The sequence below is a fragment of the Natator depressus genome, chromosome 1, assembly GCF_965152275.1.
Source record: "Natator depressus isolate rNatDep1 chromosome 1, rNatDep2.hap1, whole genome shotgun sequence".
NCBI classification, from domain to species: domain Eukaryota; kingdom Metazoa; phylum Chordata; order Testudines; family Cheloniidae; genus Natator; species Natator depressus.
In genome coordinates, this window is record NC_134234.1 from 236,840,457 (window position 1) to 236,867,647 (window position 27,191).

At 45.1% G+C, this 27,191-nt stretch overlaps 1 protein-coding gene across 2 annotated transcripts; it reads right to left on the reverse strand.

Annotated features, from left to right (window-relative positions):
- Positions 1-26,393, reverse strand: BPGM (bisphosphoglycerate mutase). 2 transcript variants are annotated; one of them, XM_074938549.1, is made up of 4 exons: positions 26,112-26,390; positions 22,076-22,171; positions 18,852-19,503; positions 1-4,109 (listed from the first exon to the last, which is right to left on the reverse strand). In XM_074938549.1, the coding sequence occupies exons 3-4, from the start codon at positions 19,450-19,452 to the stop codon at positions 3,928-3,930; spliced, it is 783 nt and encodes a 260-aa protein (XP_074794650.1). In that variant the 5' UTR covers positions 19,453-19,503; positions 22,076-22,171; positions 26,112-26,390; the 3' UTR covers positions 1-3,927. The 2 variants fall into 2 exon arrangements, with proteins under 2 accessions (XP_074794650.1, XP_074794656.1); XM_074938555.1 differs by lacking the exon at positions 22,076-22,171 and having other exon boundaries at positions 26,112-26,393.
- Positions 26,394-27,191: the final 798 nt, after the last annotated feature.

Sequence of the window (27,191 nt, forward strand, 5' to 3'; positions counted from 1 at the left end):
TATTGAATTTTAAAGAATTTGCCAACTCTACAAGTAAATATTTACAAGTGTTCTCAACAGGATCACACAACAAACCACACATTCCAAACACATAAGCAACCCAACCATGCCTATGTCGTCAGCTGTGGAAATGCTGTATTATTTCCAGAGCTCTGAAGCTCGATCAAGGGAAAATTCATCTTCTAATCATGGATTGGGACGGGTCACTAGGCTGCTTCTCATCCATCCCTTTGCTGTAAGATAACAGAGCCTGTAGATCAGGCCCCCTTACCCATGAATGCTGGCTTCTGTCCTCAAGTATGCACCCCCCACCCCGCACTGTGCATCAATGATATAGTTACAAAGGATGCCAAGAGACCAGTGCTGGTAAGTGCTCAGAAACGCCTGGCTTGGGCCTCCAATTCTTCCCCCTATTGAGGGGCATTTTATAGCCCCCAGGAGAAGATCAAGGTCTCGGTCTGTTGCTCCCCGTGCTGGCAATGCTGAAGAGCATGGGTACTGAACCTTGGCGAGCTGCTTTGCCATCAAATGGAGTCTCAGCCCAAACAACTGCAGTCCAACTTCCTGCTGCACTACCACTGCCTCTTGAGTTAAGAGCATTGCAAAAAAAAACAAAAACCCAGTTCCATTTGAAACCATTTTCGATTTGCCCCGTTTGGCTGGCTGCTGAACCTAAGGCTTCTGAACATTTACTCAGCACTTTCCCTCCAACCCTTCTACTTAAAGGTCAGGTGTTCCTAAGATCAGTGCTCCTTTCCCTTCTGCGGGAGAGCATGAGGCACTGATATCTAGACCTGCCCTTGTGTTATGTGAAACGCCCGCGCAGTCTGGCTTATTTATCAGCATTCTGAGCATTACACTGTAGCTGCAGCATCTCCAGTTCTCAAAAATTCCTATGTTGCACTGCTTTGGCATTGCAGTATGGTAAACAGCCAAGAGCCATGCTCTGGCCTCAGCTCCATGTCCATGAATCCCAGGGTGGTCAATGGGAGTTATGTGTATATAGCGGAGGGCAGCAAGTGGTGCTGGTAGTCTTGGTTGCAAAACTATACTAATTATTCTCTACAAAAAATACTAGATTACCCATATTTCTTTTCACTCCCCCACACCATGTTCAGACCCCTAAGTACATCTCAAAGCATACGGATGAGGGACTCCACTCCTGCTGAAGTCGGTGGTAGTGCTGCTTCATGAATGTCTTTACCAGCGCTAGTGTCAGTTGTCACACCAAAGAGACAGCCCTGTTAGTGATGGGGCTCTTCAGTAAGGCTCTGGAAAGTGAACATTCACTGATCGGCAGCCAACGTACTGATGCTACTGTGGAGGAGGAGATCATTTATGACTCAAACACCATATACAGATTAATAATATATACAAAAATACCATACATCAGGCTGTAGGTTGCTTATCAATGTCACAAGAATAGGGGATTGCATAGAGGTTCTCGTCTAGTGCACAATACATTTGAGGATTAAAGTAAACTGTGACTTCATATTTTAGAAAGAGAAACGATCTTAAAAACAGAAGAGACTGCAACCAGCCCCCTTTTGCAAGTGTAATAGAAACAAAAAAACCTAGGAGTCCAAATGCCATTCATGTAAAGGAAAGATACCGAGCAATATGGTCTGTTACAATCAGCATGCTTTAGTGACACAAACTACTACTATGCTCTGAAAGTCAGAGTGCTAAAGAAGTGCAAGGCTGCTCGATTCGCCAGGAGGCAGTCATTTTCTTGAACCTATAAAAATCCAATTAAAACAAGCCACTCACTGCAAACAGCTCCATGTGAGATTTTTACAGGCATTGCACTCAGGGAATTCACAGTTGTTCCCTCAGCAGTCATAGCTTGGCTGCACTGAAAAACGAAGGGCAAAATTCTGCCTTCAAATAGGCACATGCAATTTCCATTGAAGTCAGTGGGGGCTATGTGCAACGGAGGGCGAAATTTGGACCACTGAAAGAGTTCAGTTACTGGGACGGATTCAGATTTAAGCTACAACGGTTTTACATCAGCACAAGAGAAACTAGAGTAAGGCTCATAACGTGGAATTTCCTGACAAGAGTGCCTGTAAAAAAAACTCCAAGCACAAAGTTGGGGTTTTCTGGTTTTTAAAAAGGAAATTAAGACACCACACACTGCAGTAGGTAATAGTGATAAGAGGTTCACCGGAATAAACTCGGAAGTAAATTTTAATGTTCTCTACTGTTTACAGGATCACACAATGAAACAGCTGTATTTATTTCCTGGAGTAGCACTGCACATACATACACTACTCACCACTACAATCTCTTCAGTACTGGCTCCTGCAAGGAGTTAATTTTGGTAACACCATGGTAATCTCACTTGCAAAAATGTTTGTAAACAGTTCGGTGGAGACCACTCTCTAGCCCTTATCTGGAGTGCCACAGAGTGGTGGAAGTGGGGAATTTCAAAGGTTTGGATCAGGCCCTATTCAAGTCAAGTCAGTGTTATCAGTGACTAATGGGAGTTGGATCAAGCCTATAGATGCTGTTAAGTGCTTGAAACCTATCCGGGTTACTTGTTCTAATTAAGGGCTAAGTCCATGACAAGTCTGAAGTTCTGTTCATGCACTAACCTCTTTGTTCTCCTTGTTTTGAGGGCTAAAGTCTGCTGAGTTACATCAGTGAAATCCCACTAGGCTTACATGGGTGTGCATGCATGTGTACATATCCCATGAACAACCTGGTTGCAGGAGTGTCATTTCAATGGGTGGTTTTATCACAGGGGTGCCCGTCTCCTCTCTGGGAGCCCCATTTCACAGATGGGAACTGAGGCACTAAGGGTATGGTATACACAGCCTGCAGAAGCAAGCTTCCCAGCCTGGGTTGACAGACTCAGTCTAGCGTGGCTCACACTAGCACTCTAACCCTTCTCCCAAGTCTTCAGAGCCCAAGCCACCCCTTCCAAGTGCTGTCTACAGAGCTATTTTTAGAGCACTAGCATGAGCCCATGTCTGTTGACCCAGAAGGCTCGCTGCTGTGGGCTGTGTCAACATACCCAGAGAGGCTAAGTGACTTGTCCAAGGTCACAAAGTCTGTGACAGAGTAGGGAGTTGAACCTGGTTTCCCTCATCCCAGGCCAGTGCCCCAACCACTGGGCCATCCTTCACCTATCACTGGTGCAACCTAGCAGAATTTAGCCCTAAAAACTGGTTTTGAAAGCAAGGTGAAGGGGGAATGGTAGAGAGACTACTTCTTCCAAGCACACCCCACTCCCTTGTGTGATTAGTAGGATTGCGCTTCTTCTGGAAGAAGAACTAGCCTTGGAAGAGTCAAGCCACAAGATACTTTTTTGTACTTCAAAAATGAGCTGCTAGCAAAAGTGCACTCTCAACCACAGCAGCGTCACTGCAATAAGACGAACAGAGAACTGCCTGTAATGTATATGCTAGTGCCACAGGCAGGCTTCTTAACAGGTCTCCCAGTAAAGAACAATCTAACTGGCACTTTACTACCTAATGCTCCCAGTTTGCAAAAAGTAAGTATTTAGTGCTTGTGAAAGTGAGCGACTTCAAATGTTACTGGGAGCCAGGTGTTCTGCAGTGCAAGCTTTCCCCACAGAGCTCTGCCAATACTTCTTAATCCTGACCTGTAATATACCCTACCATATTGCTGGCTTGGGCCTTTCTTGAGCAAAGATTTGTGGCAGACTCTGTTGCAATTTTATGGTGTCCTTACTACCGCTTAGGATGAAATCAGCCACCTCCTCTTCACCTGTAACCCACACTGGGATTTGAATTCTAGTCACCAAAGGTGAAAGGCTGCTCTACTAACCGAACGCATAACTAGCGCTAATTAATATTTAAAATTAACAAGCTCACAAAGTGCAACTTAACACTCACAAAGCACTACTTATTACCACACACATACAAACACACACGGGAGTGGGGGCAGCATCTGGAAGCGTTATTTCTTCTCAACAGGTTGGACTTTCCCTTGATCTTCCACTTTTCTGATGGCAGCTTGGATAGCCTCTTGATCACCTAGAAACTGGTGACGGCCAAGAGGGTGCAGATTCTCATCGAGTTCAAGGAGCACAGGCACGCCAGTGGGGAGGGTAACATTAACTATATCCTCATCGGAGATGCCTGCAAAAAGAGAGAACAAAAAATGACACACAGTTAAACCCAGCACAAGGCAACCTCCTGCCTTGAGATTGCCCCCAAGTATCTCCAAAGACGTTGGTCCACATTCTCTGCTGCGGCAGCGATCTGTTCAGCTAAGCAAGGAGTTGAGGCACAGGGGCTATTATGGCTTCTTGATTATCTGCCTGGCTCAACCCTAGCCCCAGTGCAGGTCAGCGCTAACCTATGACAGCTGGCAACAGTTCCTAGGAGACTCTCAGCCAGCTGGAGCATGATATGGAGGGGTGGCATGGGAGCCAGCTAAACACACACTGGGGGACTTCCCTTCTGTGACCCAGAGAGCCCCTCAATGCCAACTGGCACAGTGCACACCATACCATAACTCACATCAGGCTGGACACACTGTGTAGGATGTCATATGCAAACTGCTAAAAAGCTGGGCATTAATATTATTGCGTGATTTATGTGCAGGCGGTGTTCCAGAAATAACGGCTAATGTTGTTGAAATTGCAAAACACTTCCCTAACACCCACTTTGCAGCAGCTGCTCTGAAAAAAGTGGGAGGAACCAGGCTAACTCTCCCACAAGACGTGCAATGGAACTCAGTAGCGGACTGGTCTGAGCACTAGATCAAGAACTGGCCTAATCTGACGACAGTTTGTGAACAAAATCGTGAAAAAATAGATGGCACTGTCACAGCCAAAGTTCTCAACATTGGGCTTAAGAGAAATGCTGAACACATGCTGAGTACCCTCAAGCCTATTTCTGTAGCCTTGAACAAAACGCAAGGAAATAGCTGTTTTATTGCTGACGCAGGTGAAATTTGGAAGGAACTGAGAGAGATTTTAAAAAGAGAAATCAGCAATGACAGAGTTAACTTACAAGCATTAAAAAAATGAATGGGACAAGCACTATCTCCAGCTCATTTTCTTGAAAATATTCTCAATACTCGGTACCAGGGTCAAACCTTAACTGCTGAAGAAGAGGAGCTGGCTAGGACATGGACATCCAGCAATCATCCCTCCATAATGCCAACTATAATAAACTTCAGAGCTAAGGGTGAACCATTCAAGAAACAGATGTTTGCTGATGATGTTTTAAAGAAAGTCACACCAGTGAACTGGTGGAAGTCACTTAAGCACTTGGATTCCAAGACTGTTGAAGTGATCATCTCACTTCTAAGAGCAGTAGCTTCTTTTGCCAGTGTAGAAAGAATATTTTCTTCCTTTGGACTAATTCATTCCAAACTGAGAAATCTTTTGGGACCTGAAAAAGCAGGAAAGCTTGTTTTTCTTTTCTAGATTATGAACAAACAGGAAAATGAAGATGAAGACGACTGAGTTAGCTGCAGAAGCCAATATTTTAAGTTTCTCATGTTGACCTGGCTGACATAGGCGATTTAATTTTTGTTTTTTAAAAAAAATATTTGATTTAACTATTTTAGTTAAAACAAACCTGATTTTAAAAAACTTAAATGTTTAATTTCAAAATTCATATGCTTGTTTTGTTAAAATATTATGTGTTTGCTGTTGAATACATAATGTTGTTTAGTTAAACTAAAACAATTTAAATGTCTGTCTGGTGATGTTCTCCTCCTAATACAGCATGGCAAGAAAATCCTCCAAATATTAGGGATAGCTCAGTGGTTTGAGCACTGGCCTGCTAAACCCAGGGTTGTGAGTTCAATCCTTAAGGGGGCCATTTAGGGATCTGGGGCAAAAATTGGGGATTGGTCCTGCTTTGAGCAGGGAGGTTGAACTAGATGACCTCCTGAGGTCCCTTTCAACCCTGATATTCTATGATTTGCCTGTTGAATTGGAGATATTTATGAAGTCACTGGGAGGTGAACTATTTGCTTCAATTACCATTGGTAAATGAAATAACCAAACAATCATTCCTTTTCTGATATAGCTGTAAAACTAATCTGAAAAGTTTTCAAAATCAATTACTTTAAAAATGTACAGTGTGTACCTTCTAAAAATGAAACCTACATCCATCTGAGTTGTGAAGAATATGTACAGTATTAAGGTTATAACAACCAACAAGAATGCACTTTTATGTAGAAATCCATAATTAAATAGAGTCCTCCTGAGTAGTGATTTAAATCATGATTTAAATCAAATCCACCCTGAAGCTGGGGTTCACTGATTGTTACCTGCAAGGCAAGGTTTGGACTGGCAGCGTCCTGAAGCTGACACACAGCTTAGCAGCAGCAAAGTTCACTCAAACTTAGGCAGAGCAGTAACAGAGTGGCTTGCAGTTTTGGCTGACCTGAACAGGATGTCAGCCCACAACGGGGGAATTCCCAGCAGAGGAAATTAAATCAGTTCTCTCCCCCTTTGGGCCACTTAAGTGAGGCAGGGAAGAGAATCTGCCTGCAAAAAACACACATCTTTCTTAGAGGCGGCTCTTTGGAACAGGGACTTCCCCTCCCCTGCTCCCCATGGCATGTCTGCACAGTGCACAGCAGGGCAGGGCGCTGATCCTTAATTGGTGCCCAAAGGCGCTACTGCAGTATGAAACAAACAACCTCTACTACACAATCAACTTGTCAGTCCCTTTGAGGGGACTATTCAAGATTGCCCCCCTTGTTTTTCAAACCCTGCATTCTCCAGCTTCTCTCATAAACCTGGTCTACAAAGAAAGACTTAGTTCTCCCACTATTAGGGTGCATCTACACTGGGAATTTACAGTGGCATAGACACATCTCCCATGGCTGTGAAAAATCCACACCCCCGAGCGATGGAGTTAAACTGACCTAACCACACACACCCCACTCTACCCTAGACAGCACTAGGCTGACAGAAGATTCTTCCATCAACCTAGCTAGTGCCTCTCAGGGAAGCAGATTATCTACACTGATGGGAGAACCCCTCCTGTCGGCACTGCTGGTATCTACAGTGAAGTGTGATAGCGGCGCATCTGTAGACATACCCTTGGCCTAGTACCGATACAACTCCACCACAGCACTACCAGTACCAGGGCTTGTCTACACTTGAAACACTACAGCAGCATAGCTGCACCAGCGCCACTGCAGTGCTTCGGTGTAGACACTACCGACGCCAAGGGGAGGGATTCTCCCATCAGCAGAGGTAATCCACCTCCCTGAGAGGCAGTAGCTAGGTCTACGGAAGAATTCTTCTGTCCAGCTAGTGCTGTCTATACCAGGGGTTAGGTCAACTTAACTACATCCCTTGGGAGTGGAGATTTCACACTCTGAGCACCATAGCTGGGTCATCTTAACTTTAGTGTAGGCCAGGCGCAGACTTTTGTGCCAGACCTAGACAACATGGTAGTAAGAACACTTGTGCCCACCCTACATGACTGCTCCCACTGCTGCCAGATTAACAGTGAGAAAATTGCTAGAGTAAAGGGAGCCTTATTTCTGTCTCCATGTGTTTGTGCTAACCGCCACAGACAACTGGTGATGAGTCTTCTCTGCAGCTGCCGCCATCTGAAGCGGTTTTCCCATCTCTTTCCACCTCGTTGACTCTACAAAAGTGGTTATTTCTCTCCTACTTTTATTGAAATCCACTTCTTTTTAATTCTAAAGCATTTTGGGGATAGAGATTCTATGAGACAGACTACACAATAAAGCTGTATTGGACTGGTCACAAAAATCACGAGGAAAAACCCCTCAATCAGTCCAGCTTCCCGCACACCGGCCTGCACACACCAAACAGACAGCTGAAAACCAGGATTTAAATGTAGCCAGAGAGTCATTGTGGGTTGTTTTTACATAATGGGTAAAATTTTCAAAAGCATCTGAGTGATTTTGGAGCCTAAGTCCCCTTGACTTTCAACAAGACTTAGGGTATGTCGACACTCTTGAGCTGGAAGGTGTAAATTCCAGCTCCAGGAGACATACCCACGCTAGCTCTGCTCAAGCTAGCGCATTAAAAACCAGCATAGCCACAGTGGGATGAGCAGTTGGAGGGACTAGTTGTTTTATGTTATTTTTAGAGCTGGAATTTGCACCTCCAACTTTAAGTGTAGACATGTCCTTTAGCTCCTATGTGACTATGTAATCATGAACGTACTTGTGAAAATTTTGCCCCATGTCTGCACACACTCTCTTGCACAGATTTTTTGTGGGGAGGAAATGTAAGTGGTTGATAAGGTCTTGGATCCCCTTTAGGAAAGCAGATTGTAATTGGAAAGCTAGGTAGCCTGAAGCAATACAAGTTCAAAAAATAAACACAACGAACCTTCTAAACAGACTAACATGCCAAACAGACAAAGGGACAAGAGGCAAAGTACAGGTGAGCAGCTAAGAAAACAGAAAGCTCTCACAGAACCAAGGGGTATAAAATGATTCTCACATTAGGTGGAAGGAAATGACCAACATATAAAGAGTCAAGACATTCACAGCAGCACTGTTACCATGAGTGCAGGGAAAACACTGATCACAACTTGAACTATCAGTTGCTTTAATAAAAAAGGGTTTACTTCATTTAGAGCTCTCCATTGTTTGAGAGACTTTCAGAGCAGTCACACAATAAAATCCCTTTGCCCACGGGAACACGATGGCAGATTAACCCTAACAGGATACGTATATAGCTCCATAACTGTATGCTCCTTTAATACAAAAAAAATAGCTAAACAAAAAGTAAAGTTCACAGATCTCATGAGCAAATCTAATTCGTTTTTATAATGGTGCCCTGATATACTCAGAGTTTGTGATTTCAGTGTGAACTGAAGCAAGACTATTGTTGCAAATGATGGAGACCCAAAATTCAGGAGAATGTATGCAGCTGGAGAGATGTTCATATAAACCCTTGCAAAATGCAAGCACTGAGTTTCTCACAGCTTTACTCGCTACCCTATAACTGATCAAAGTCAGTGTGTAAGAAAGTATGACACTGGCTGAGAACAGACGAGTTCTAAGCAACAGCTCCAAGAACGTCAAAGAGACTATTCCATTCCGAGAGCATACTCTTACATCAATAAACTTTTAGAACTCCCATGCAGAAACTCTGGGCTGCTATATTTTTCATTTAAATAAAGGCTGTAGGACACGGGGTTTGTAGTCAAGGTTTTGCGTTTGTAATGCTAAGGATTTCAACAACAACAAAAAATCACTCATCCTAAAGCATCCTTAAGCACTGATCTATAAACCAAATTCACCCCGATGTAAACGTGCAGATTAACTGACTTCCTTATATAAGGCCAAATTCTCCTTGTCTATAAATGAGGAATTGCTGCGTGTCCCCCTCTAAAATTCAGCCATTATGGGGTGAAAAACACAGACTGCTGAGAATCACATAGCATAGATGAAATTACAAAGGGGAATTTAGATAGGCAGCATGTCTGCCTAAACCGGAATTTGGGCAGGACATTTGTTTTAAACGCTCTTCAAAAGAATATGTGGGATCTTAAATGCCTATAAATGCTCCGAGAGACAAGGTGGGTTAGGTGAAAACCAATACCACTGCAAGTAAGTGCTCAGGACCCCTATTTTATACCTCTTACAAAAAAACACAGCATCCTCTCTGCAACTAGAGTGTCCACCAATACCATGCTGGAGCATTATGTACTGATCAAAAGGAAAAGTGCCACCATAGCACTTGCTGCAATGTCTGGGTTTGTTCCCTACAAATCTCCCACCTAAGACCATGTCTACAGGTACAGTCCTGCAGCAGTACCGATACAGCTGCAGTGCATCTGGTGAAGACACTCCATGCAGACAGGAGCTCTCGTGGACATAAAAAGCCCACCTCCGGCGAGCAGCAGAAGCTGTCAATAGGAGCAGCTCTCCCTGTGCACACAAGCGCTTATGTCAGTGTAACTTGCAACACTCAGGCAGGTGGAACGTTCACACCCCTGAGCGACACAAGTTTTGCCAACATAAGCTATGTCTATTCCGCAGCCTAAAAAATGCCCAGACTGTTTAGATCAGTGATTCTCAAACTGTGGTCCGCGGACCTTTCCCTCTAATGTGCGCGCCTGGGTGGCCACACACGAGAGAATGAAGGGCCACCCACCTAATTAGTGGAGCCGCGCAGGCATGGCTCCATTAATTAGGTGCCTGGACCCTGGAGAAGACACACATGTAAGGTGAGGTGGTGGCCTTGGGGGAAATAAGGGGTTGGTGGGTGGAACTTGGGACATGCAGAGCTGCGGCGGCCAGAGAAAGAGAGAGTCAAACTTTCCCCAGCTCCAGGGCTGAGGCTGCCAGGGAGAGACCCCCCCAGACCCCCTTCCCAGCCCCAGCTCGGGGCCTGCTGCGGCGGGGGAGAGAGGGCACACCCATCACATTAGAAAGGTAAGACTATGGATATGCTTTTAATTGTATGACTATGACTGTGTATAGTTTAATTGTATGACTATGGTGTGCTTTTAATTGTAGAACAAAAAAAAATTAAGGGTTTTTTTTAATATAGCGCTTTTATCCAAAGTGCTTTACAATAGTTAGCGAACAGTACAAACAACATTTGGAAAGATCATTAAGTGGTTCGCAGAGACCCTCAGCAATTTTCAAGTGGGCCAGGAACATCGAAGTTTGAGAACCACTGGTTTAGATTCTGCTGCCACCTGACAAGATCACAGCTAAAGGTGAGAGGTGAAGGTTGAGGAGAGAAGAAGGGGAAGAAATCCAAGAGAGGTGCTTCACAACTGCTTCCTTACTTATAGCACAATGAGAGTATTTGCACATGGGAACCCTTTACTCAGAAAGTAAGATATTTATTAAGCACATTGGGCACCCATTTCAGTTAAATGCTGAAAACTGCACAGTTAAAATCCAAGAGGCCTTCCAGCCAGCCAGGCTGATAAGACACTGAACAGAAATCAAGACACTGGAAACATGCCACTCTGACTAGCGTAAGTGTCAGCGAAAGCTGCTATCCAGTTACTTCACACACAGTAACACAAGCCAAATGACCTTTTACTGCACTTCTGCATCGATACCAGTCCATGTTGAGAACCCATCATCTCTCCTCATCTAAGCAGGGTGAGATAAGGTCAGTAGTTGAACACCAGCCCTCCAAGAATACCTAGGTGCTGCAGGAAGTAATACTTATGATTCAGTAGGTAGGACTCATTCCTCAGAGTTAATACCAAGCCAGTGTCCCAGCACAATGTTAGTGGGGGTGTGGTCTTTCAGGAGTCTTAAGAGTAAGATTTTGCCTACTCATGGTCACTTGCAAATTAGGGATGTAAAATGTTAACCGGTAAGCATTAGTCTTACCAGTTAACCCACCTTAACTGTTAACCCCCGCGCCAGCCAGCCCAAGCGGCGCCAGCCAGCCCTTTAATCAGTTAACCATTTTTTTTAAAATTTATCGCTTAAACGGTTAACTTTTTAAATGGTATTTACATCCCTACTTGTCATCCTACAGCACAGCACTTGTGTCTTGGGGAGAGTCCAACCTAGATAATTGCATTCTGCCTACCTAAAATTCCTCCTGAAATTTCAAGTGGGCATTCTATTCTCTAATTCCTGTCCCATAGTGTTGTGTGATGGTTTTGTATGCTATTAAACAGGCACCACCTTCCACCTCAGTGATGGCGGCATTTCAGCACCCATTTCAGGAGCAGGTGAAGCAAGTGATCCCTACTTCATAAAGCACTTTGGAATGAGAAGGTCTAAAGTTATTGCAATGTTGTATCAGAGCTAATTTCCAAGCACATTTATTTATGCTACCAAATTTGATCCACTGAAACCCACCAGACTGCACAAGTGTGAAAGGTTTCTTATGCTATTATCCTTCTACAATGTTCTAGAAATAAACCTTTGTTTGAGGTTTATTCCTATAAGAGATTTATCCCCTTGCAGTACATGTCACCCTGCAGGTTTAAGGACACACTTGGAGCCAGATTCCAGCCTCTGCTCCAGACCCTTTACAAAGTTTACATCACTGACAGCACAAGGTTGTCTAATTGGGGCATCTGAGGATTCACTCCGCAAGGGAACAAGGACACAGCACTTGCTGGATAAGCAGAAATCACTATTGGGAATAAACTTTTGTTTAATGGGTAACTCATACAAATTACTGCTCTGAAACATTTCTGTTTAGGAAAATATTTTAGATGGGCATTGATTGCACGGGATTTCCGGCCATCCAAAGTGACTCATTTTCAAGAGTCAGTCCAGCTTGTCTCACCTGCTTTTAATAAGCAACCTACGTATTTCAAAACCACTATGAGGTCATTGTCTTACTGTTCAATGGCCTTTCCTTCCATCTCTATGGTCACAGCAAAACAAAACATAACAAGCACACCAAATATCTGCCCCAATTAAGCAGTCCTTGCACCCAAACTGCATCTATGGGACATGATTCTTCAGAGAGAATGTACAGTATTTTGCACACTACTAATCCAATTCCCTGACAGCTTGCACAAAGTTGCAACCCCATTAATGGCTAGTGCAGAATTTGACCAAGGATGTTTAGATTATTAAATGAGGCTTCAATGTATTATTCCTGTTGGCAGTATGTAGGGGGCCAGATCTGGATCTCAATTACACAGAGAACTCCATTAAAAAGTCTAGATTTAAATAGTTATAACAGCAGAGTCTGGCCACTAATCTTTATGGTATGCAAATTGCTTTAGTGAAATTGAGGAGGCAAAATGAGGGACATATTTATATTAATGTAGCAAGTTATAGAACACTCCTGAGGGCATTCTGTGCCAAAAAATTAAAAATGCTGCACATGAGATTTTAAAATTCTGCAAATTTTATTTGTCAAATAAACATGGAGGCTCCAGCATGGCATTGGGGAGCATAGGCTACTGGCTACACAGAGGTGGGAGATCACTGTGCAGCTTTGCCCCCACCCCCAGGGCACAGACTCAGCAGTGAGGCTGCACCCAAACCCGACCCAGCACAAGGACCGGGCCTGCCCCAGAAACACCCCAGGGCCCTGCCCCTCTGTGCCAGGTGCACCAGGCGTGAGCAGGCAGGCTCAGCAAGGCAGGAAACAAGTTTGGAGGGGTTTAGTGTGGAGGGATCCAGTTGTGGGTTGAGAGGGTTCTGTGTGGGGCAATCTGGGTGCAGGTGGCTCAGTGCGGGTGCAGGTAGCTCTGGGTGTAGAGGGGATCTGGGTGCAACTGTAACGGGACTTCGAAGGGTGGTCCAGGTGAAGGAGGTTGGGGTTCAGTGGGAGGGGTTGGGTTGATAGAATTCATCGGGGGGTCCGGGTGGGAGGGGAGGGTCCAGATGCTGGGGGAGTGGGGCTTGTCAGGGGGGAGTAAGGCTTGTCAGGATGGCCTGGGTACAAGGGTCTGGAGGATTGGGGAGCAGCTCCCTGTACAGGGATCCCTCCCACTGCAGCTGAGGAGTGATGGGTGTAGGAAGCTTGGGGGGGTGGAGGAAGAGAGTTTGCAGAGCTTCCTAGAGCCAGAGAAGAAATCTGGCATTGGTCTGACACAGCCCCGCATGCCATTCAGGGGAAGAGGAAGTTCCACCCTTCCCAGCCCAGCCGGGACTAGCAGCTGAGCCCAGCGCAGGGTAGGAGCCAACAGCCAGGTCTTCCCCAATCCTGCCCCACAGTGATTTACTTCTCTGCCAGTTTCCCTGGGCACCTGAAACATACTGCTGGGAAGGGTCACAGGACCACTCTTGTGGCTTTTCTGTCAGAAAGTCATTTTTCTGCAGGGAAGCAAAGAAATCTGCAGAGGACATAAATTCTGTTCATGTGCAGTGGTGCAGAATTCCCCCAGGAGTAATAGAAATAGGTCTCACTCCCCTCACCCATAAAATTTATTTTTGTATAGGCCTGGAGGGAAGACATGTCCCATCATTGTGCTGGGATGGCAGTGCTATCTTTCAGATGGACCGGGACATTGATACCTTGACCACGTGTGGTGGTCAAAGAACCCATCATAGTACTAGCACATGGTGGGGTGTTAAGCCAATGTCCTGGAAAAATCCTGTTTAACAAAACTACATTCTGCCTCCATAAAATTTTCCTCCTGCAGGCCAAACTTTAAGCAGTCTAAAATCCGCCATTGACCAACAACAACATTAATTACAAGCTAGCCACGGAGGGACCCAGAGCATTGACACAGCACAGCCCAACATAGCAATCCACAGCTAGCATCTGGCAATATTGCCAAGCCCGGGAGTTCAGGTACAAAAAAGAAGAGACCCCCAGCCAAATTAGTCCATGAGACTTATTGGCAACACAAGTGTAAGAGGGCATACTCTGTCCTCACCCTCTGCTGCCCAGAAACGACTCAGACTCTCCAATGCGTAGCACCTCCACATTATTTTCTCACCACCAACCTGAATACAATCTTGTGCAGGAAAGTTTTTACAGTGGTTTCTCACCCTTTCCCATAGAGCTAGAGAAACAGATCTCTTCCCTTAGAATCTCAGAGCGACTGGGTTAGGAGAACGCCGTATATCTCCCTCCACCTCCCACTCAGCTGATGGTTAATTGGTTCATCAGTCCCCAGACTGATCAGCTAATTAATCACATTCCCCAATCAGCCTTCTCCAGAGGAACTTATTGGTGCCTAGGGGTACAGCTACACAGCAAAGAAAAATCCACCACTAGCCCATGCCAGCAAATTCAGGCTCATGGCGCTCAAGCTGCAAGGCTATTCCATTGCTCTGTAGACTTCTGGGTTTAGGCTGAAGCCCAAGCTCTGGGACCCTCCCATCCTGCCAAGTCCTAGAGCCCAGGCTCCAGCCTGAGCCCAGAAGTCTACACAGCAATGGAACAGTCCCCGAGTCCTGTAAGCCTGAGTTGGCTGGCATGGGCCAGCCCTGGGTTTTTCTTTGCTGTGTAGACATACCCCAAGTGATCAGAGGGCTGGCTCACTTGTTAGCCTCCAGCACTCGGTCACACCAGGGTTCACACACAGATCATTCCCTGCACATGTGCCCTTCCTGTATGTACATTTCAGCTCCATTAGCATAATGTCCTGAGCACAGAAGAAAACAAAGGGAGGTGCTACACTCCCTGCCTGCCAATTGAGAAGCACTGCTTCAGACTCTGGTAAGTTGCTGTCCTCTGCTGCTGACAGCCCATCCCAAGAGCTTGAGTTTCCTGGCCCAGTCTGATAGTGAGCGACCCAGCCTGCTTTGTGCCATGCCTGCAGTTTCAACAGGATACAGTATTTTTTTCTTCATTGCCTGTCCTGACGACTGCACAGCACTGTTAAACAGCAACTGGGTTTTACCCCAGAGGAGGCTGCATTTCTGTGGGGAGCAAAGCAGAGAATAGTGCCTCCCAGAAGCATATGTGGCTCTCCCCTCTCATCCACATGGAAGGGAAACTCAGCTACTCCTGCAGTACCTGTATCCAGAAGGAGCACTCTGTGGGCCCACAGGGAGGAAAGAGTGTTGCCTGGGAAGGGATGTAGAAGGTTCCTTATGTAAGGCTTGCACAGCAAAGCTAACAGCTGGGGCTACAGTCTCTTTTCCAGAAGCCCCTCTGCAAGTTGTCCCCTTGAAAATATACTCTAGGACTACTCACAGTAAGCACTTCACCTGGGAGCGTTTCCATGGTGGGGCTCTCATAGAAAGTCCTCAAAGTCTGAAGCCCCAGTTATCAGGAAAAATGCAACAGATTCCTCTTAAATATCTCCACAAAGGATCTCCTGTGTGCACCCCAACTTCACAGTTAAGCAGTGAAGGAAATCCAGCCTTTGAAGTCAGATTGCTGTAGTGCTACTAAATCTTAGCCTCACCACCTCTGGCCTTTAACTAAACACATGTTATCTGGTCATGTTGTATGTCCTTTTCATTAATTTCTATTTTTATTTCCTTCTCCTCCTCTCAAAAACACAATGTAGATATACAGAGTCACAGGCAGCCAGGGTGCTGCAAGAGGCTTCAACCAGCAAGCACAAAACAGAGATGGGAAAAAGGAACTTAAGGGAATTTTCAAAGACATAAATAGAAGTTGGACACCCAAGACTTATTGACATTCAATAGGAGCCAGACACCTAGCTGCACTTTGAGCATCGGGAAATCTCCCTTAAGTAGTTCTAAAGACATCTACCACCATCACAGATCATCTGAACAGGGCACAAACAGCACATGCTCCTAAAGAGGACAATTTTATATCCCACTTTGCATTAATGGACAGGATCACACAAACCACAGAGCCATATTTATCCTTCACTGACTTCAGGAGAATTGCACTGAGGATGAAACTGTGTCTGAAGTAGTTATTGAAGAGTTGATGCTGTAGAAATGAGAGCTTTTAAACAGTGTAGCAAGGGTGAAATTCGCTCCTGTGCCGAGGAACTATGTACCACTTAAACACTGATCATCTCTCTTTGCAGGGGTTCATTTCACCTCCAAATGCATGCAGAGTATGTGTATCCCAATCTGTGTTAAATATTGTTTTCAGCAGAATTGCTTGGCTGTTTTTGTTTTTTAAAAACCAATCTTCCATGGAAATCATAACAGATCTTTCATGCATTTCAACACATCCTGCTTAAATCCATTCCTAGCACCGAACACACAATCAAAGCCTTGTTAACCAGGAAAGTCTGTTGCTCCAAAGCTTTTTTTTTTCTTTTGGGTAATGTGGTTAGCAAGTCTAAGCCTTTCAAGCTTTGTTTTAATTAACCATAATGAGGGCAATGTTCATGTCCAAGGAACTACTTGGCCTGGATTTAGAAGCAGATGTGTTTCAAAGATGTTTTTAAAAGGAGTCAGTGAAACCTCTTTAGTAAAATCTTTTGCTGAAAGTTTCTCTGAAATGATTAACTGTGTGTTATTTTACCTGTCTTAACCTAAGAAAGGAAAATCTGTTAGTACTTACTTCCGTTCAAAGCCTCTTGGCTTTAGTCAAGGTATGTTCAGCTGTAGTCTCAAAAGATAAAAGTAGTCAATATAACCAAAACATTCAGAAGTGGCCACGGATTTTTAATACCCAGGTTCAGACATCGTGAGCCTGATTCTCAGACAAACCACGAACCCACAACTCCAGCTGAGTTAATGGGAACTGCAGGTGTTTGGAACCTCTGAAAAGAGTCAGGTGCCAGATATCCCTAGTGGGTCACCCAAAAAGTCAGTGGCCACTCAAAAGTGTTGGGCCACACAAATTCATCTGCAACTTAAGAGACAGCAGAATCAGGATCTACTCAGGCAGGACTCCAGCCAGTGGGAGCAAGGGGCTCAACACCTTTCAGGAAAGGGTCAGCACCTCAGAGGGTAAGGCCTCCTCCATGGCTATGTTTAACTTCAATGGGAGTTTTGCTCAAGTATAGAGTATTCAATCTGAAAAGAAAGGGTGTGGCCAGAGGGATGCAACTCTGCTCGGCTGTGTTATTTCTCTGCTGTAGTACATACGGTTCCTTAGGGACCATACACAGCTGATTTATGCTTAGATCAGTCCCTAGGCTACTCTAACTTATGCTGAGAATTGGACAGCTGCAGCTTCAGAATCAGGGAGCTGTAACCAGCTATAACTCTCCTTCCACACCTGCATCAAGTGGATCTCGGTGCAGGAGACACTCTGGTTACAAACTCATTATATAGTCTGTAGGGCTAGTCTGACGTAGCTGGCTCTGAACATGGTTTGTGTCTACACACAATATGGTTAAAAGTTATGCAGGAGCTGTGCTCAGCTAGCCGTGTATCGTCCTTGCCAGAGGCCTGGCTGGCACATGGCTGTTTTCCTGTAACTGATTCAGTGCACTTTTTTTGTGGGCACCAGGCATCCATACCATGCGAGTATAACTGGTTTAGCAATCTTCTTCCCAGCCCTGGGAAGTAGGACATTCCAGAACACACTGCCTGCTCTCTGGATACCACTCTAGGTGTATGTTCTTTGCACACTTTGGTGAGACAATACCTGCCCAGACTGTCCCAGAAAGAAAATGATAGGGGCAGTGCAGTAGGTGCAGATGCACAAACATGGGTTTGATGATACAAGCCAGTGTTACACAGCACTTCTATCTACTTGCAACCAGCAGAGGGGACTGTACCTCTAGCAGATTACAAAATCATGGTTAAAAAAGCCATACTGTGACCAGGACCTACATTCATAACTGAATAACTGGAAGGTGGATTGTGCTAATTTATGGAGGACCTAAACTTGAACTCATGTCTGTATAAAAAGGCCTATCCCAAAATTGGCCCTGGTCTATCTCAACTCACACCCCCTAAGCCCCTAAAGGAATCAGCAAACCTTTGCAAGGTCCAGGAATGTAAGTTTAGCTGTTCACTGGGAAAGTATAATATATGCATAGATGAATGTTTTAACAAGCATCTTCCTGACACAGTATGTCAATGCAACACTGACTTATCAGTAATGTATTCACGAGCACTTACTCTTAAAAGAAGATATACATCACAGTAACCAGTAAGTATTCCCCTCACACACTTCTAGCCAGGCACTTTAATGATATGGTGAGTAGAAAAACAGAATATAAAATCTGTTTGTGTCAATTATCACAGTAAAATAGGGAACAGAGGGGAAAAACAAAAACAGGGCCAGACTCTGATCTTGGTCACACTGGTGTCTATTAACTCCACTGAAGCTGGATTGGTTACGCTCATCTTTTTTACACTGGTGTAAATCTAATCTTTTAAAAGATGAAGAAATAAAGCAGACTAATTGTGTGGCACTGCCTTCCTCCCATCTGATTTTTGTTTGAGAGTCCAACCTATTATTTTGTCCTTCGACACCACAGCTGTTAAAGCTCTTACATTACGTTAGGGAACTATCATTGGGATCAAATGCAAGAAAGGGTTGGATCAACATATAAGATAATTTTTTGAACAAACAGAAGTCTGGGTACTGTTACCACTAAAGCAGAAAGTGTGAAGATCTTTACCTTCCAGATGCTTGAGCAGTGCCCTCGTGCTGTTTCCATGAGCAGATATAAGGATCACTTTGCCGCTTTTCAGTTCTGGTGCTATCTTTTCATTCCAATAAGGAAGGAGTCTCTCCAGAACTTCTTTTAAGCTTTCAGCCATTGGGAGTTTGTCCTGCGACACATCACAGCATTTATATCTGCGATCATCATAGATCTCTTTGTAGTAAGGATGAGATTCAGTTATGGGAGGTGGAGTAACATCATAGCTTCTTCTCCATATTTTCACTTGGTCTTCACCATGGTTCAGAGCCATTTCTGCTCTGTTGAGACCTATCAGTGCACCGTAGTGGCGTTCGTTCAGACGCCACGAACTTTGGGTGGGAACCCATTCTTGCCCCATCTCTTCTAACACCAGCCAAGCAGTCTGAATAGAACGGCTTAGGATGGATGTAAACACCTGGTCAAACTGAAAACCTAGCGCTTTGAGGTGTTTCCCACAGTTCCGAGCTTCCTTTATCCCATTGCTGCTCAGCTTCTGATCCACCCAGCTGCAAAAGCGGTTCTCTTTGTTCCAGGCTCCTTCTCCATGTCTTAACAGAACAAGTTTGTACTTAGTCATTTTGATTCTGGCTTCACTCAGCTTACAGTCTAGTATTTAATGATGATCCATCTAGACAAGAGACATAAAATGAGTAGGTCACTAGAGAGTAAAGTAAAATTAAGTTGTATGTACTTTAAGTGTTGTGTCCACTGAAGGAAGTTCTTTTGTGTCCTCTGTGCTGATCACTAGCCTTTGCATTCCTTTCCTCCCCACTACATAACAAGTGACCACCACCTATCCTTAGAGGTCACTTCTTCCACCCAACCTGTAATTTTTAGCCCACTTAGGTCACGCTGGTACACTAATGAAAGCAGCAGAGATATAATCAGATCAGACATGCTGACTTCCCTCAAGTCCTTAGATATATAGGCCCAAGGTTGCACTATCTGATCATTTTTCATCACAATTCCCCAGACAACCTTCATTCTGACCATTATGCTTGTCTATGTTCACTCTCCTCCCATTTCTGTAACTTTATCCACAACTCCCCTTACACATGAAACACCCTCCCCATCCCACTCATCCAGGCACATTCTCAGCAGTTGAGCTCCTCATTAAGGCAATTCTAGGACACACATAATTAGTGAGCCTATATATATTTTTTATTATTATTTAAAAAAAAAAAAAGCCCACAGAAGACACTCTGGTAATTCCTTCCTCTTGATTTTCAAGTAAATCTCATTTACTTTGTGTCCATGGATTAGACTGCAAGATGTTCATGCAGGGTCCATAGCCTTTTCATTTCTTGTATAGAATCGGGCAAATTTGGGGTTATTGATTTTTAACATCCAGAGGAAAGCTATCAAAGCATGGCACATTTTCTTTTTGTTTATCTGTTGCCTCATCAACAGGAATCTATCCTCTGCAGTGAGAGATGGATTGTGCTGTCAGGCTAACATTTTCCAGAGTGGCCACAGATTTTTGGGTGCCCAGCTTGAGATACCTGGGACCTGATTTTCAGAGGTGCTGAACATCTGCAACTCCCATGAACACTGATTGAAATTTTGGGTGCTCAGCCCCTAAGGCTCTCAAGCTGGGAACCCCAAAAGTCTCCAGCCATTTTTGATCTTACAATATGAATGGTGTGGGCCAGGGACCATGCATTCCACTGCATTCTGAACAGCACAAAATACGTCAGCTTTGCAGAATAGGTCTTCATCAGCTATTCAGAGGGGCTAAATTATCGAACGGAATCAGTGTTTTGATGCTGCTGACTGCAACAGTGTGATCCCACTGAACAGTGTGCTAGAATTCTCAACCATCATCATGGAACAAAGCATACAGACATAACACAATGATACCATGAAGCACTTCTTCCAGCTACACAGTTCATTTTGGTTACTATTCATATTGCTATAGCACCTACAAGCCTCAGTCATGGACCACGACCTCGCTGCGCTAGCTGTGGTACAAACAGAACAAAAAAATACATAAACCAGTCCCTGTCCTAAAGATCTTACAATTTTACCTTATTTACAAAGCATCTGCGATGGGGTCTATCGGGCTCTCTCTGCACCTGGCTGAAGACATCAGCATCCAGACACCCCTCAGCTCAAGGAAAACCCACACAGGCCAGGCTACCAACAAAACTAGTTGCTGTGAGGGCCTAGAGGAGCCAGGAGGAGATACTGACCAATTGGTAGCCAGCAAGCCAGTGAAGGCAGCTTGCCTGCTCCCTCTCAGGGAGAGTGCTGGGTGAGGCTTCCCCAAGAGAGGTGCTCCTCAGTAGTAACCCACAATCTGATGCTAAGCTCATCAGATTTCACAGGAAACCTACAGGCGTCTTCAACAAAGAATGGAAGCCAGATGGACACGTGGCAAACATAAAAGTGGGAGGGGAAAACAAAGATGAAGGTCACAGAGTAAAACAGCTGCTCTTACAGAAAGGGCTGCAGATCTTTAGTCTCCATGCAGAATCAGGAGAACTTTGTTCTGAATCTCATCTGAACATGTCCTACTCCACATACACCCTAAATTCATAGAAATCAGGTGTGTACTGTAGAAAGTTTTAGTCAACCCTGATGGGATTCAAGCTTGTGACTCCATAAATTGCAAGCAGTGTTCTAAGAAAAAAATGCCAAAAAGTATTTCACCCTCTGGAGGAAAAAAAAAAACAAAAACCAAAAGCGCTTTCCTTTCAGTGGTCTCCTCCCACAGAGACTTAAAAATATGCGGCCCACAGCAAAATACCATGCAAGTTCCTATAGCACTATAACCTCATGAAGAGCCCACAGTTTATATAGAAGGTTCATTGTCTAAATACTGAACATTTATTGTCGAGATCAAAAAAGATTGTATCATCCACAGGAACTGATCAACTGATTTACAAGTCCAAATTCAGACCTGATGTGACCAGAAAGGCAAGAAAGTTGCACCCCCTTACATCAGTTCTGAATTGGGCACCACGGGAGCCCAACAAAAGTCACCTAGAGATAGTGGGAGGGAAAATGACAGACCCACCCAGAGGTAAATTTGTCTTGGGCATAACTATGGACTTCAGTGCAATTATCTATAAGATTTGGACCACTATTCTTGTAATTATATTTAGAGGAGAAGGGCGGAAATATGTTTCCTGAAATATCAGCACAATACTGAATTAGCTAAAAAACCTAGAGTGACATATGGAAGTAACTGTCCTCACCTGAACTATTGCAAATGTATTCCACTTACACAAACCCCCAGGCACAGAGACTGGAGCTGCCGTCAGAAGAACATCATGACCTCAGTATGAAGCTATCTGCAGGAAAAGAAAAGGCAGTGAGGGACTTGGCACAGGAAGGAACCACACCAAAGGATAGTTATGCCAATGCTGTCACCAACCCTGCCTCTTTGGGTAGGTCTACATGGCGGCTGGGCACGTGCCTCCCAGGTCGGGCAGACAGAATCACACTAGCTCCGCTTGAGACAGTGCGCAAAGAATAGCACTGTGGATGTTACAGCTCAGGCTAGCTACCCAAGTTCAGACCCATGCAATATCCTGGATCTGAGCTTTAGTAATTAGCCCAAGCCTTCACCAGTGCTGCAACATCCCCACTCCTATTTTAGCATGCTTGCTTGAACTGAGCTAGTGTGAATCTATCAGCCTGGGCTGGAATCACCTCCCAACTGTGTGTGATACAGATTGGGCACTTCAGAAAAAGAGAAATCTGCTTGCCTCCCAGATATTCCAAGAAGCCACTAACCCCACCTCTTCAGAGACTTGTTTAGGCAGCACAGTCACTCTCTTGAAGAGCTTACAGACGAATATGATACAGGTAGGAAACAAGAACAATAAAGGGGATAGTGCCAATGTAGAAAGACTTCATTGAAGAAGTGGGTTGAACACACGTGGAGCCTGTCCCAAGTGAAGAGGGCAGCATGGTAGAAGACACAAAGCCCAGCGCAAGGTGAAAAGGGGATAGTTAGCAGGAGATGTGGAGGAGTTTAAGCAGCAACTGGGGTCAGGAAGAGAATTATATTAGGGTGTAGATGTAAGGATGGAGCGGTATCTTACAGATGAGGGGTTTGTTGTTCCACTCTGCTACACAGTGAAGCCAATGAAGTTACACTGGACTAAACCAGTGTGACAAGAGTGGGGAATCAGATCTGAGAAGCTTGAACTTTTAGTGCTGAAGGATAGAAGCTAGTAATGGATCTGAGAAGAGAAGTGATGTGGCTGGAGCAGTGAAAGTGAATATGATCTTGGGAGTCATGTAGCTGTACTGGGATGAGGGAAAGAGGTGGATTGCAAAGCAGGAGGTTACAGTACTAGAGATCCGAAGCAAAGTTATAGCAGCAGGAATAGAAAGGGATAGAATGTAGAGACAATATAACAGAGGAACAATCAACAATTCATAATTCTAAGAAACCCCTATATGGGAAGTGAAGGAGAAAGAACCACCAAAAACCAAGCCGCTGAACCCCACCTCCTGGGGCCGAGTAAGAAATTGATGACTCTAGCTTTCTAGAGCAAGATCCTGGACATCCTTACATGTGGGTTCAGAGAGATGGAAGCTACTGATTGTCTCCCAGAGAAGAAGCCACTTATCCTGTCTCCCTGGGTGAAGTAGGCAATGTCACCTGTAGGGAAGGAGACTGGGGAAATGACAGAAAGTGGAGAAAAGATCAGCTGCCTCTGTGCCCAGCTACATGCTGTTCATTTAGAAACCACTCACACACAAAACATCCCAGATGCCATAAAGAGACTAAAAGTCAATGGTTTGTGCATTGCAGAGTGCATACTCATCAGTGGTGCAGACAAAACTCTGCACTGGTTAGAGAAAGTCAGGTAATTGTGCTTGCTCAGGAAGTACTCTGCACCTGCAATTATCTGGATTACATGAACAAATGCAGAATTCTGCCCAGATAACTGGCAAACATGCATTTTGCACAGTTCTCCCACTGCAGAGATTTGAACACATTTGGGTCAAATGGGCTCATCACTGTTGCTATTCTGATTTGGTAGCATTTTAGACACACTTAACAAAAGGTGCAGAACAAAGGAGAATCAGGCCCTCTATTTGAAACAGAAATAAAATTAAACTGCATTTGTAAGCTCTCCAAAACTGTGTTCTCTCCTTATTCCTTTTGGTTAAAATGCCACTGCATTACTTCCTATGAAGAGATACCAACACCAAATAAGCCACAGTGGACTTCTCCAATATTTTCAGATCAGTTCTGTAAGCACATAGGTATATTTAGTATCTAAATACACAACACTACCATTTGTCACAAGTGAAGCGATGCACTTTTCAGATTCAGTTAAGTGGATGATCTTTTATCAGAATTAAAATATTTTTTTAAAAGTAGCTGAATTTGAAAGCATTAGGATTGACAGTCATAAAAGTCAGAGACGGGGAGGAGGCGGGAAACCTTGAAAAACGTTACCTTGGATGATTTAACAAACGTACCTAAGCGACAAAGAAGCCTAAATCCTATTTTCAAAAGCTATTTAGGCAGTTAGGCACCTTGTAAATCCCAGTCAAAGGAGTTAGGTGGATTTGGACATATAACTCACTCATGCACCTTTGAAAATTTCAGCCTAAGTGAGTTAGGTGCCCAAACCTACCTAACCCCTTAGACTGAGATTTACAAGGTGCCTAAGTCACTTCTGAGACTAGGATTTAGACACTTTTGAAAATTTTATCCTTTGCCTATCCACAGGGCCAGTGCTTTGTTCAGTTAAGTTTTAAGTGACCCAAGCCAGGGCTTCCACCACTTTCCCTGGGACAATATTCCCCAGTATAACTGATCTCAGTCTGATAAAATTGTTCCTGATGTCTACTCAAAATTCCCCCTTCATAATGCCCTGCTATTGATACCCTATAGTGCCACACCAAATAGATTATTTCCTCTTTGGATATTGCACCTTTCAAGTATTCATAGATGGTTTCACATCCCACTCCACCTTTTCAGCCTATTTTCATCATCATATCGCTTTGATCAGTTAAGAACGTTGCCACTGCAAAATGCTCAGGTTTCATTCTCAGATAGCCTTTACATGTATTCCCCCTAATATTTTTTACTGATAACTTTTGTTTATTCCCCAGACTGCACCCACTGGACCCCAGTCCTGCAGACCTGATGCGCACACCAGTCCCACTGAAGTCAAAGAGACCTTAGCCTTCAGAAGGACAGCAGGATCAGGCCTACCGCAGAACAGTATACTCGGCTGTGCCTCACAATGAAGCGAAAGGTAACTATTGTACATGGATGACAACGTCTTAGACTGGCACAGCCTTGAACACAATGCTGTCTTGAGGCAGGATTGTCAGAGGTGCTGAGCACCTGCAGCTCCCACTCTGACCAGACGGAATTATGGCTCCGAGCACCTCTGAAAAATCAAGTTCTGAATGGCAATCAGTAGGTTTCTTCTGAAAACACTCCCCCGTTCACAAAGGCGTTACTGAACAGCACCTTTGAGATTGCTCATTTAGCAAAGTCACTTTTTTAAAATGCTATTTGCCAAGCACCAACCCGCTGCCCCATCCTTTACACGGCACAGCTCACATCTCTCATTTGTGAACACAAACAAACAACAGGGCAGTAACAGCCCTGGAGGAAATTAAGTTGTCCCAAGTGGCGAGAGAGAGAGAGAGAGAGAGAGAGAGAGAGAGAGAGAGAGAGAGAGAGATCAGCAGCGCTAAGAATTACAACTTCTGATCGGTTTCAGAGTAGCAGCCGTGTTAGTCTGTATTCGCAAAAAGAAAAGGAGGACTTGTGGCACCTTAGGGACTAACCAATTTATTTGAGTATAAGCGAAATGCATCCGATGAAGTGAGCTGTAGCTCACGAAAGCTTATGCTCAGATAAATTGGTTAGTCTCTAAGGTGCCCCTAGTACTCAACTTCTGATCGGTGAGCCAGCGTGCTCCTGTATAGCGGACCTCAATTCCTGACTCACATCACAAGTCGAGAGACCCTACAAACCAGCCTCCCGCCCCGCAGGCTGGCGTCACCAGCCCAGGCTTCGCCTGCGCTCCGCGGGGCGGGCGGGCTCGGGGCAAGCCCCTGGGAGGGCACAGAGCCCAGGACTATGGAGGTGCATTGGCAGAGCTGGATGGGCCCTGGGGGGCGGGGGGTTCCATTTACACCAGCCTGGACTGCGCCCGCAAATCCCTCCTCTGCACCAGCAGCTCACCCCCTCGCTCTAGCTGGCTGCGTTCAGAGAATCTTTCCGCCCAGCGAAAACAGATTTACCTGGCCGAGAGCAGGAGGAGCTAAGCCGCCACCCAGCAATATCAGTGCAGTGCCCGCCTGCAGCCGGCAGCAGCCCCACACGCTAGCCGTGGCTCAAACTGGCTCCCAGAGCGCTCCTGTGTGAGCGGGGTGTCGAGCTGTCACTCATTAAATAACCGGGCCGCTCCCTATCAGAGACGGGCCGAGGGCTGGCCCTGGTGACCGACGCGGCCTTTTCCGGCTCTGATGTCTCCGGCGCTGCGGGAGGAAGAGAGTTTGATTGGCTGGTCGACCAGATAAACGTAATCCACAGCCAATCGGAGTTGGCTTACTGGCTGCTACGGGCTCGAGCAGGGTTTTGTTGTCGGGGACGTGCTGCTGGAGGGAGCTGTGGGGTCCCATTGTGAAAACGCCGCCCTCGCGGGAGGTGGGGATTTCGGGGTGATTGCCCCCTCTGCGATGGAACCCTTCCCACCCCCGCTCTCTGGACGCTGGTCCACCGGCCTGCCGGCCACATCCTGTCCCTCGGGCTGGCACAAAAGCGATGTCTGTAAAACGCCTTCTTTGCTTCTGGAATATACCAAATTGCCCCAGGTAGCAGGAACTTTCCAAGATGAGGATAGCTCCCGGGCCCCTGCCAAGGTGACTGTACGGCCACCTGCAACGTTTGAAAGTACACAGATTTAGCACAGTACGCTCCCCATATTTTTCAAGAACCAAATGCAAAATCACTTCATACCTCTTTGTGTTGCCTCCTTCCTTGGTTAGGAGAAAGAGCTTTTGTTTACAAGGGAAGCCCAAGTAAGATTTCCCAGTTTCTTACCCCTCCTCCCTGCAAGCATACTCGCCCCAGTACAAGGGCTTTATCACAGGCAAAGGGGGAAATTTTGTGGGGAATCTATGGTAAAATATTGGCAACAAGTCACAGGTTTAAAAAAAAAACCACACACCCCTACTAAAGAGAAAGGAAGGATCAGCTGCAAAAAATATCCTCCTAGAACTAAGTGCCTGACCCAGAAAAGCAGAGGGCAAAAAAGGGCATAACATCACCAAATTACAGACATTACGTAGACCAGTGGTGTCTGACTTTGTCGGTCTGAG